Source organism: Chenopodium album, chromosome 21 (assembly GCF_948465745.1).
Source record: "Chenopodium album chromosome 21, dcCheAlbu1.1, whole genome shotgun sequence".
Taxonomy (NCBI): domain Eukaryota; kingdom Viridiplantae; phylum Streptophyta; class Magnoliopsida; order Caryophyllales; family Amaranthaceae; genus Chenopodium; species Chenopodium album.
In genome coordinates, this window is record NC_137854.1 from 3937051 (window position 1) to 3949343 (window position 12293).

The following is a 12293-nucleotide window of genomic DNA, read 5'->3' on the forward strand; positions in this document are numbered from 1 at the left end:
TAGCTGCCAAAACTAGCTAATTTTGTGTAAACAGAAGTTGATATTTTACTTGTTGAAACTTTATGACTTCTTATGATCTAATGAAGGTCATTGTCTTGTAAGATTGGAACAATGTACATGTTTTGTTTCTTGCCTAACTAATTTACGTCCATCCATTTTATTCGAATTTCATATTGTAAGGTGATTATTAATTAATGGTGGGAATCCCTTTTGGACAGTATCACTAATGGTACTGCCTTTGATGGATTTGCATGTACCTGTATTTGTAACTTGTTAGGTACCTTATAGAGTTAAAGCAGCAAAATCAACAATCATATCGAAGTGTACACCAAACTAAGCTTGGTCTAATAAGAAAGATTGTACCCTTTAACTCTTGAATATTTAATCCCCACTAAAGATATTACGATGCTTGAGAATTAGGTCAAACTATTGTCAGAATTAACTAAGTAAAACCAATTTCTTAATATTAATTAATACTGGTTTCAAAAAAAAAAAAAAAAAAAAAAAAAAAAAAAAAAACTAAAGTCTGACTTTTAATCTGCATGGTTATTGGTTACTAGTACAGTTACAGGAGCTCAATAATCATAATACGTGTTCAATATAAAATCTAGTTCTCCTTAATTTGTAGATGTAGTTAACACATTATTTAATGATCCACGCTATATAGATGAGTCGATTTCATCTTTTAGTTACATATATTGTTAAGCATCACCCTAATAAAATACTATGGTACGCCTATTTAATTGACAGGAAGTTTACGTGGTCAGCTGTATAAACAAGCTTCACGTTACTCACAAAAGCACAAGAAATTGTCTTTAATTAATTAAATTACGTGGTAAGTTAGAACAATCTGCAGGAAACGGTAGTATCCCTTCAATTCTCTCTAAACCTTCGCTCATGCTCTCTACATCTCCTCATTTTCCTTGTATCTCTCTATCTACTTCCTTCATTCCCTTACCATGTACCTCGTTCGCTGGCGATTCGCCAGCGAACCGCCTCTCAACAACCTTGTCAATGCGTTCTTCCTCACATTGTTCTTCTTTGCAGCCTACTTCCTACTGTGCTGTTGGAGAGTTAACATACATGATTATGAAACGACGACGATGCCTGTCCCTTTATCTATATCTTTGTTTGAGATCATTGTTTTTTTCTCTCTTCTGGCCTCTCTTGTTTACTTCATTGGGTTCTTCAGCATCTACTTTATTTTCCCACGTAAATCTAAAGTAGATGCTGAAGAACCCGTAGTCCCCGCCACCTCAGACTATGTGCAGTCTGTGGTGGCGGTGACTGACATATGGTATACTGAAGAGCAAACCACGGGGAAGTCCGTAGTGGGCCTGCCCGTGGAGGGCTTTGACTACGAGGCTGCCTACAGGCAATACCGTGAGATGGCAGTGGGGTACGTGCAGATGCCTGTAGGGGTGGTAGGGCCCTTGTTACTCAATGGGAAGGAGTATTATGTTCCAATGGCTACGACTGAGGGGTGCTTGGTGGCTAGCACCAATCGAGGATGCAAGGCAGTGTACCAATCTGGTGGGGCTTACAGTAGGGTGTTTAAGGATGGGATGACTCGGGCCCCTGTGGCGCGATTCAGGTCAGCTAAGAGGGCTGCTGAGGTTAAGTTCTTCTTGGAGGATCCTGGAAATTTTGATACCATTGCTGGCATATTTACCAGGTTTTTATGGTTTTATTACAATACAAACTACTACTAGTAAATGTACTTGCTACAATATAGGCGTTAATACATTATTAGAACAACAGTTGAAAAAAATAAGAGACAATTTGTAGATAATGTTCATTGTTATATATATATGCAGATCAAGTGGTATTGTAAGATTGCAAAGCATTAAAAGTACAATAGCAGGGAAGAATTTGTACATGAGGTTTAGCTGCAGCACAGGAGATGCAATGGGTATGGATATTGTTTTTAAAGGTGTACAAAATGTCCTTGCTCACCTTCATGCACAATTCCCTGACATGGATGTTATCAGCATATCCGGTATATAAACATATACCTGTACTTTATTTTTCATGGTTTTCAAGACGCATCTTTGACTATCCTACATATGACTTCATTACGTGTTGATATACATTATTATTATTTGTATTAATACTTGTTGAGTTCTAACAAGATTTTACATGATTATGTTTTTCTTCATATAGTATGACACTACAACCTTACTCGTAGTATCAACTATCAAGATATGTGGTTAATTTGATTGCAATTATTTTGAGACGAAAGGAGTATCACATCTAGTGATCGATGATTATTTGTTGTATACATAATTTTGGACAGGAAATTACTGCTCAGACAAGAAACCAGCAGCAGTGAATTGGGTGGAAGGCAGGGGAAAATCAGTGGTATGTGAGGCAACCATAAAGGAAGAGGTGGTAAAGAATGTGTTGAAGACTAGTGTGGAGGCCTTGGTTGAGCTTAACACCCTCAAAAACCTCGTTGGATCGGCGATGGCCGGGGCTCTTGGTGGATACAATGCTCACTCAAGCAATATTGTTACTGCAATTTTCATAGCAACAGGACAAGATCCTGCTCAAAATGTGGAGAGCTCAAATTGTATTACTATGCTCGAAGCTATTAATCATGGCAAGGACCTCCATATTTCTGTTACCATGCCTTCTATTGAGGTAACTTTCAACATCTTTTAATCTAACTACTCGTATATTCTATCAATATGTTACATAGTAAGGTTTTTAAGATTTTTATCAAAGCTTAAGCTCGAAAATCATAATCATGAGTATTATGAAACGGGGGGAGTATATGTATAGTACTATAGTAGACACGTTCCCATATTCCATATATGTAGCTCTGCTACGGAAGAACAACTTGCTTGTGTTGAAATTAATGCTCTAATTCACCTGATCATATCCTGACAACGATTCCAATTAGTGAAACTATGAAAATCTTATTTCATGAATGACACCTGCATATTGTATTTCCATGCATGAACCATCCACTTGTATAATTAGTTATTAAGGTTCAGTCTGTGAATAACAACAATTTTATCATACAATATATATCTAGTTGGTCCCTTGTTTCTATATTCCGAAAATATCTTATGCAACTGTTATATATCTTACGTGGCACAACCAATAACCCATCAACCAATTAAACAATTACTCCATATAAAATGAAACTATTATGCAACCGTTGTATATCTTCCTTATACAATATTTACTTTAGTCGTGACGTAGTGTACTAATATAAAAAAGACTTCATTATTTATTAATAATTTAGGATTATATGATTAATAAGAAATATAATTAAAATAAAAATTTTCTCAGGTAGGCACAGTGGGAGGAGGGACCCAACTAGCATCACAAGCAGCATGCTTAAACCTACTAGGAGTAAAAGGGGTAAACAAAGAGAAAGAAGGAGAAAATTCAAGGGTATTAGCAACAATTGTAGCTGCTTCTGTTCTTGCTGGAGAGCTCTCTCTTTTATCTGCTATTGCAGCTGGTCAGCTTGTTAAGAGCCACTTAAAATACAACAGATCTACTAAGCATATATCACAACTTAGTACTGCTTGATTAACGTTCGATAATTAGGATTATGGACAATCTAATTGAGCGTATTTAAATAGTTATAAAAATAAAAAATAAAAAAAGACGAGATGTTCATTGCATGTATTAAGAAATAACATAAGTATAATTCAATGTTGGTCTAATTTATAACTTTTAACTAAACTTATACATCAACACATGCTTTCAACTTTGGAATACAGTATTAGAATTCCCACTTGATAAATCTAAATGTTCCTTTCAATGAAAATAATACTTCCCCCAAATTCCAGATGATTTAACTTCACAAAATACAAGACTATTGTTGGCAGCCACCACTGTTTACTTTTTAATTTTGTTCTATGGAACATAATAAACTTCCCCCAACTTCCAATTGCATTCCAATATAAGCCTGCATTCTATAACTCATCTCCCATTGGTCATTATCCTTTTGACTAAAATGTGTTTTTTCTTAAGCTAGTCAAAGTAAAATTTGTGATTAATGTCGAGAACTAAAATGTGTAATTTGAAACGGATGGAGTAAGACTCGTAAATTCCATCAAATATACAAATTACTACGGAGTAATAGTTATGAAAACATTATCAAAGATATTCGGAATTATTTTGCCACTAGATGATCTCAAGTGGCTGTGTCACGAAATTCTTCAAATAATAGTAACAAAAAGAAAAAAATAAAAAAATGATTTATTCAAACTAACCATAAAATCAACATGAAATTTTTCCAAGCCTTTTAAATCATCTACATCAAGCTTACGGGTCATAATAGTCTCTTATTTAGAGAATAATCCTCCTTTTTATTTTTCTATATACTCCTTCCACGAAACATCCATTTTTCTAATATCCTATTTAAGAGAATTAGCATAGCAATGAACCTTCATTTGAAGTTAAAAAAACAATTTTCATATCATATTAGAAAAAAAGATGGATATGCAGAGAGGTCACAATTGGCAAGAAAGAGAACTAGAGAATGACAAAAGAAGCAGAAGATCAGAAAATGGTAGGTTGAGCAGAAAATCGTTGAGAAAAGAAGCGATCAAGGTTGTGTACATCTCAACCCCCATGAAGGTTACGATTTGTTCTTCAAAGTTTAGGGAGATAGTTCAACAGCTCACCGGGCCGGAATCCGATGTGGCGAGGTTCATGGAGAGTTGTGAAAGGGATAGTTGGAAAGTTCCTGGTGGTCATTGTAATGGTCATTAGGGAACAATCACTAACAATAGCAAACTGGCCAAGACCTCCTTCGAGTTTACAAGGGAAAGTTGAACCATTTGATAATGTTTTTGTTTATAGGGAAATGGTGGCACACCATGACACCAATTTTTGTAAGAAAAACACTTATACTTGCTAGAATTTTGTTTCTATGTTTTGAAAAACACCCCCTGTATTTCGTATATATTATGCACAATGAGAGTCTTCATGGTATCTTTCACTCTTTCAATAAGGATTATAAACCAAAGCAACAGACAAACTAACACATTATTTTGGAAAAAAAAAAAAAAAAAAAAACATGAATAGCATTAAGAACTGAACTGTTGCATTAAAGAACTGTTGAAAATAAGGAGTCTATCAATTACAATCCATAAATAATTTCATGAAGAATAGGAGCCTAATATCAGGGGCTAAATTTTGGAAACAATTTCAATTGGAAGCCATTCCGTGTCGTTCAATAGTCATTCACTCTTGCCTTCTTGAGCACCAATTTCTTGCAAGTAATGTTCCGCATCTAAGGCAGCCATGCAACCTGAATCATCATAATCGAGACTAAGGTTTAGTTCCTAAAAAACGACCAACTCACTAGAGTCCACCCATTATATGCAAAGCACTTTTTCAATTACTCCTGAGCTAAAACCCATCTATATCTACCAGCTACAAAAAGATATCATTTACTACAAGTAGCAGCAGGTATTTTGACTTTAGCACGGAAAACATCCCAGATAAATGGAGAGATCATACAGAGGGGATGCCGTAGGAAATAGACAGGAATCAGGCCTAGATGGCTATATTTCTCATTTGCAGCCCTTGGGCAGAATTAGTAATAATTGGCAACTAAGCAGTAACTTGTACACTAGCCATTCGAAATCATCTTCCACCCCCCCCCCCCCCCCCCTCCCCCCACAAACACACAAACAAACAAAGAAAGAAAAAAAACACGCACACAAAAGAAAAGAAAAGCTCTGCCACCATGAGGGGATGGTGTGTATATTATGTCTCAAGTTCAAAAGGAAAGAAAAGAAGGATAAAAATGGATTAAAGACATGGAACAGTGTAATAAGGGGAAAATCCTGGAGTGTAAGTTGACACATGCTTGATAGTTATCAAGGTAAAATCAGGATCAAGTTGAATAATGCCCAAAGCTTTATAGGTCTACTCCCCTAATCTACCCTAGTGGCTGTTGCCAATAGAGATCCTTGAGGAGCTTGGTGAACCATTACTGCCACTCTGGAGATAACTCTTTCAGCTGATATACTAATATTCACCTTATCATAGGTTGATAATTGAATGCATGAAATCTGCTAGGCTCTCACAAACAACCAGAGTTGAGATAATTGTCGTACATGATAAGGATTTAGGTGTAATAGGCAGAGAGGCAGGTGAGACACATAAGCTATAAGGCAATACTTATAACTGTCTGAGGTGGGGCTGGTTGGTAGCTGGTATTTGTGAGCCCGACGAGTATCAACAAGTGAATTGTCATGAAATGTTGAGAACTTGGGGGAATCTCAGACATTAATTTCTGAACATGACTATAATGAAAACATGCAAGTCACTTTTCACTAACAGCACACCAGCAACAGAGAAAAATTGACATGATAACAAAGGGGAAGGGAAAGATAATATAGTACAGAAACCATTGTTTCCTCCCATCCTCACCTTTCAAACACCTAAGCGTTCTGCCCTTCAGCCACATAAACCTACAGAATCTCCAAGTAACAAGGATACAACTATAGAATCCTCAAACCATTACTAACAACTAGAATTTTTTAGAAAATCCAGCATTCTACCTGGACATCAGAAAATCAAGACAATAACACTATGACATATTTCCTTCCAAAGCTCAATTAAACCCACTCACGAAATTGCATCATACATCCAAAGCTATATTGCAAGCCACTTGACATATTATAGCACATAAAGAAATCAAACCACAAAACAACAACAACTAAGCCTTATTCCAAAATGACTTGGGATCGGTAACATGAATTGTCATGAGGAAAATCAAACCACACCATTAAAAAAGATTATTAAAAAAAAGGGACTGCCCGAAAACCAGAAAGTAAACACTGCCAGTCTATTCAGCCAAAAGCGAAGGATTATCAGCCAAGGGAACTGATATTGGACAGCGAATAAAGGATCCTACATCTGTCTGTGATATTGTAGTGGGAGTGGACATCAACTTATCATCATTAAAATAAACAAGATTCAATTCTCAAAAAACTTAAATGAACTGGCATTTCTTCTGAGTTCATACAAAGAGTACTCTTCAAAGGGTGCCACTGCTATCATAGCAATATGGTGAACTACTCTGCCTCTCAGTGATATAATCAGTACCAAATTTCATCCTTCTGGGGCAACAAATAAGGCTAAACTTAATGGGCTATAAACCTACACATTTCCCTATACACACAGCAATAGAAACACCAAAATCTTCAAACTTATAAACCTACACCTTCTTGGAATAACAGAGTTAAAACAACTCAAATAGTCAAATCTTCAAATTCATCCGCTCTAAGACTTCTAACTTACTAGATGTTATAAAAATCTTATAAAATGCACAAAGTACAAACGGAATTTATACCAAAATATAATTACAATGACAAATGTCCAACCTAAGCTCAATTGCACTCATCCACAAACTGTATCATACTCTAAGAGCATTGCAATTCAACTTAACAAGCTTTAGCATCAAAACACAACATTGCAAATCTTGCAACAACACAAGCAAATCAAACCGAAAAATCACCAATGTCTTGGTAGCAAAAACTACATGACAGAGATGTATGCCTAATCAAGGCTAGACCAAACCTACATTTCTAGGATGAATTACACCTCTAACCTATATTTTAGACATTGCAACCTAGATTTGTAACCTAAAACTATTACGCACACTCCGCCAATTCTAGCCACTCTCCCTCATTCCCTTTCACATACATACCTATAGCATAACAATACCCAAGCCCTTCAACCACATGAATCCACACATCAATCAACATAAAGATATAAACACCCTAAACCTCGAGATTGTAATAACATAGCATATCATCACATATTCACATACATAACATATGCATTAACATGAATAACACAACAATGCAATAACAAATCAAATTAAACAAACTTTAAACACTTACCAGTCCCAGCAGCAGTAACAGCCTGCCTATACTTCTTATCCTGAACATCACCCGCGGCAAAAACACCCTTAACACTCGTCTTCGTTGTCCCGGGCACCGTAACCACATACCCATCAGCATCCAACTCCACCTCATTCCCCAAAAACCTAGTAGCAGGTTCATGCCCAATAGCAAAAAACAACCCAGAAACCTGCACATCCTTAACCTCCCCACTAACAACATCCTTCACCTTCAACCCTCCCAAAACCCTATTCTCCTTCTCAACATCCCCAAACGCCTCAACCACTGTCGAATTCCACAAAACCTCAATCTTAGGATTCTCCAATGCTCTCTTTTGCATAATCTTCGACGCCCTAAATTCACCTCTCCTATGAATTATATACACTTTCGACCCAAATTTCGTCAAGAAATTCGCTTCTTCCATCGCCGAATCACCACCCCCAATCACCGCCAACGGCCTATTCCTAAAAATCGGCGCCGCGCCGTCGCACACAGCGCAAGCCGATATCCCTTTATTCCAGAACCCTCCATTTTCACCAGATCCCGGAAAATCAAGCTTCTTCGCAACAGCTCCAGTAGCAATAATCACAGAATCAGCAAGAACAGTCTTCTTCGCATCACCCCAAAACACCTTAAACGGCGTCGTTTTGAAATCAACAGCAGTCACCGTTTCGGTCATAATTTCCGTACCGAAACGCACCGATTGCTGGCGAAACTTCTCTGTAATATCCAAACCCGAAATCCCTTCAGGAAACCCGGGAAAATTCTCGACGTCGGTGGTGGTTGTAAGCTGCCCACCTGGCGCGATCCCATTGGCCATCCAACCTTCAAAGAGAATGGGCTTGAGTTCGGCCCGAGAAGCGTAGATTGCAGCGGTGTGGGCCGCGGGCCCGGACCCGATGATGCAGAGGCGGGTTCGGATAACGTCCTTGAATTCCTCCATTGAAGAATTGGTGGGGTTAACAATGGCGGTGGAAATGGCGGTGGAAATGGCGGCGGAAGAAGAAGGGTTGAGGAGAGGAGGGAGAAAGTTGAGGGATTTTTTAAGGAGAGTTCGGAGTTTTAGACAACGAGACATTTGGTTGGTTGAATTATTTGAGGGAGTCATTTTTTTCGAAAAAATGGGCGCGTTTCTTTTGGGGGATTAGGCGCGAAACGGGGTTTTCATTTCCTTTGATTTTCGTTATTGCGGCGTTTACTTTGGAATTGGAATGTGAGAAAGGAATAAAAGAGAGGTTGTAATGGAATTGGATTCGGTAGTTGCCTGTGGAACAAGTTGAAATTTGATTTCTTTTGGGCTGGGTTTAAGTTATTGGGTTGTTTGTAATTTATAACGAATCTAAGTAGGGTTATGGTCTTTTTTTAATAAGTGTTGCAAGAGATAATGGGGGTATTTGGTCAATATTTTTTTTTTTTTAAAAAGAGGAATCAATTAGATGTTGGTGTAGTGGTGATTGGGATTATACTTGGTAGAGAGGATCGGAGATAATGGAGCCGAAAAATAAAAAATACACATTTGAGGCATTTAGTAAAGACATTTGATAAATCATAAAGATAAGGATTTGATTGAAGAATTTTATGAAAACTTTTTCCGAATTTAATTACAATTCAATTAATTAAAATGTAATCGCTCACTCAGTCAAGAGAATTATTAGAGTTGAGACTCCCAAAATTCCGACCCTTATAATTCGTAGGTGATAATCATCAATTGAATACGACCCGACAAATGGTAGAGCATACTTGATTGTCAGATTTGGGTAGAAAATTCTCAATTGTTCGAATGAGTTTGAATTGAACATTTCATAAAAATAAATTGCATAAAAGTTCTATTTTAAGATGTTCTTCCATGGTACCCTGTGAGTATGGCAAGCCGATTTCCGCAATAACCAATCTAATATTTGGCTGTTTAGCTATCCTTAACAGTGAATAAACGGCATCAATGGTGTAGTGTAAGTCACTGAATCACAGATTTGTATCATTGTTCAAGCTGTGTTGGTCAAGCTTCACCAACAAAGGTACATTTGTCCACGATATTGAATAAAGTAAGGACAATAAGGACAATTGCCCGACATAAGACGTAGTAGCGATTCTATAAATAGAATCGAGTGAAATTAGAGAGTAGTCATGTAATTCATAATAATAAGTAAATTTGTCGTTGGGATAATGTAATTTGATTTAAGAATTTTATGAAAACTTTAGCTAAATCCAATTGCAATTCAATGGGTTTATATGTACTCTATGAAATCATGATTTTAACCATATTATATCGAGCCTCTCCAACCACTTTCTATCATACATTCATACCTATCTTCATCCACCTCTCATCAAATCGTAATTACCATCCATTTAATCACAATCCATGATTTTCACTTTACCGAAAATTATTCATCAACATGCATCAAATCTTTTAGAAAACACAAAATTCGACTTAAATTTGTGATGGTGAATTGTTTCACGGAATAAAGTATGAAATAACAAAATTATTTGATGTAAAAGTATACAAGTAGTATATAGGAATCTTACTTCAATTCACTAAGAAATTAAACTAGCAAATTCAATGGAAGAACTCCATTGTTAGTTGAGAACAATACAAGGTTTTGCAGAGAGAATATCGAGGAAGTAGAGGATTTTATTTCATCAAATTGAATTAATGTTTATTATAGAATATCCAGCTATTAATAGCCTGTAATTACAGCTATTGCAAAATGTCTAATTATGTTAGGTTTAGGTCGTTTGGGTTAAATTTAGGTCGGGTTTGATTTTCTCACATCAATAACTTCTTATTGTGATATCGAGTTGGGCCAAGAATCTACCATTTTGCTTGTCTAAGAGGGATTTATTTATTTATTTATTGTTGCATCTTTGAAGACAGTAATATTTAGCAAACTTGAGTGGACATATCTATGATTAAAAAAAAATGGACTAGTATGAATGATTTGCCCAAACGAGCATCCATGCTTATTTATAGGCCCCTTGACCTTAGCTTGTTCTAGAAACTTATTTGGTTTAAATACTTCTACGCTTTTTTTTGGGTGCAATCTTCTACAATTTTCTTTACATTACAAACTATGTATATATATATAAGTATGTCCTTCTTAGAATTATCGTCTAAACCATTTTATATTTGAAAATACAATAATTGACTCCCGTAATCTACAAGATTATATTAAGACTTCCTCAATCCCATTTGTTTAGGGTAAAAATACCCCTGATACGCGGTCCAATCCTATAGTGACACGTGGCCCAATTAAAGGGCGACACGTGTCTCTATGGGAAGATGACGCGTGTCTAAGCTCTAAAAGAGCACCTGAAATAAGCGTAAAAAGGGGCCTTTCTTACATTAGGGCCCAAATCCTGAGAGATACTGTTGAAATCCGCAAAACGGCGCCCCCATCTGACACGTGGCATCACCTGATTGCGCAGCCAATCAGGTCACGGAATTTTAGGGTACAAACCCTAAAGGGGCACAAACTCCCACCCCTATAAATACCCTAATCATTGATGATGGAAGGGGTGGATTGTGACATTACATCAAATAGAGCACTAAAAGAGCTTCAACTTCTCTCTACTTTCTCTCTCTAGCTTTTTCGTTTTCGATCACTAACTTGATCGTCGGAAGCAAATATTCCAGTAAAGGAATATTCATTCATTTTGCAGGTGTCCACGTCTACTTGCCTGGAGAACGTGACCAGTGTCCGAGGGATTCCAAAATCACCCCAAACACCATTCGTATATAATTTTAAAAGTTTTGATTGGATAAAGTTCATGAGAATGAAATATGTTGAAAATAAACCAAACCAATATATATAGCGTATCCATTTTTTGTAAAAGTCGGTTAATATTTTTGCCGCTAATCCAATTCAAAACTATATAGGAGCGATGTATACTGGATGGAATTATAAACTATAAAGAGTGAAAAAACTTTGGAATTATGTTTAGTAAGGTGGGTTGATTATTAAAAATGCATGGATCGACAATTATGAATTGTATACGACAACATATACTTGTATAAGGAAGAGCTAGAGGATGTTAGAGGTTCAACGTGTATCAACTTCTTGCTATATTTTACCATACCCTTCATTCAAAGATTATTTACCCATCAAAATTTTGGGGGACCTAGGATGTTACGCTAAGAAAGTGACTTTGATGATCTGATTATATACATTTTTGTATTGAAGAGCAGGTGGATTGATGATCTGAATTGATGATAATTAAAGTATTTAGTGAATCAATGACTTATATATTGTAAGACTCAATGCAATGTCTTTGTCCAATGTCCAATTGATTATGCTAATTGGACAATTGGTGTTATACTATATAGTGAATAATCTAAACCTTCCCGTCCAAAAAAAAAAAAAAAATCCAAACCTATTTTGTCGGAATAAGTTAAATTATTCGTGTAAGACC

The 12293-nt window shown here is 36.4% G+C and overlaps 2 protein-coding genes across 2 annotated transcripts; one reads left to right on the forward strand and one right to left on the reverse strand.

Moving 5' to 3' along the window:
• The first annotated feature begins 959 nt into the window (after window positions 1-959).
• On the forward strand, window positions 960-3546 carry LOC145602697 (3-hydroxy-3-methylglutaryl-coenzyme A reductase 1-like). The gene is made up of 4 exons (XM_081658863.1): window positions 960-1675; window positions 1818-1999; window positions 2297-2643; window positions 3301-3546. Exons 1-4 carry the CDS (start codon window positions 960-962, stop codon window positions 3544-3546), a joined length of 1491 nt encoding a protein of 496 aa, XP_081514989.1.
• A 1503-nt stretch (window positions 3547-5049) lies between these two features.
• LOC145601250 (thioredoxin reductase NTRB-like) lies at window positions 5050-9093 on the reverse strand. The gene is made up of 2 exons (XM_081657224.1): window positions 7887-9093; window positions 5050-5278 (listed from the first exon to the last, which is right to left on the reverse strand). The coding sequence occupies exons 1-2, from the start codon at window positions 8992-8994 to the stop codon at window positions 5208-5210; spliced, it is 1179 nt and encodes a 392-aa protein (XP_081513350.1). The 5' UTR covers window positions 8995-9093; the 3' UTR covers window positions 5050-5207.
• Window positions 9094-12293: the final 3200 nt, after the last annotated feature.

What these genes read in the sequence shown, in the direction of transcription:
- LOC145602697 (XM_081658863.1), top strand. Translation starts at nt 960, where the DNA reads ATGTACCTCGTTCGCTGGCGATTCGCCAGCGAACCGCCTCTCAACAAC. An exon ending in ATTGCTGGCATATTTACCAG is followed by an intron (nt 1,676 to 1,817) that starts GTTTTTATGGTT and finishes ATATATATGCAG; the next exon opens with ATCAAGTGGTATTGTAAGAT. An exon ending in GGATGTTATCAGCATATCCG is followed by an intron (nt 2,000 to 2,296) that starts GTATATAAACAT and finishes AATTTTGGACAG; the next exon opens with GAAATTACTGCTCAGACAAG.
- LOC145601250 (XM_081657224.1), bottom strand. Translation starts at nt 8,994, where the DNA reads ATGACTCCCTCAAATAATTCAACCAACCAAATGTCTCGTTGTCTAAAA. An exon ending in TGTTACTGCTGCTGGGACTG is followed by an intron (nt 5,279 to 7,886) that starts GTAAGTGTTTAA and finishes ATGATGATTCAG; the next exon opens with GTTGCATGGCTGCCTTAGAT.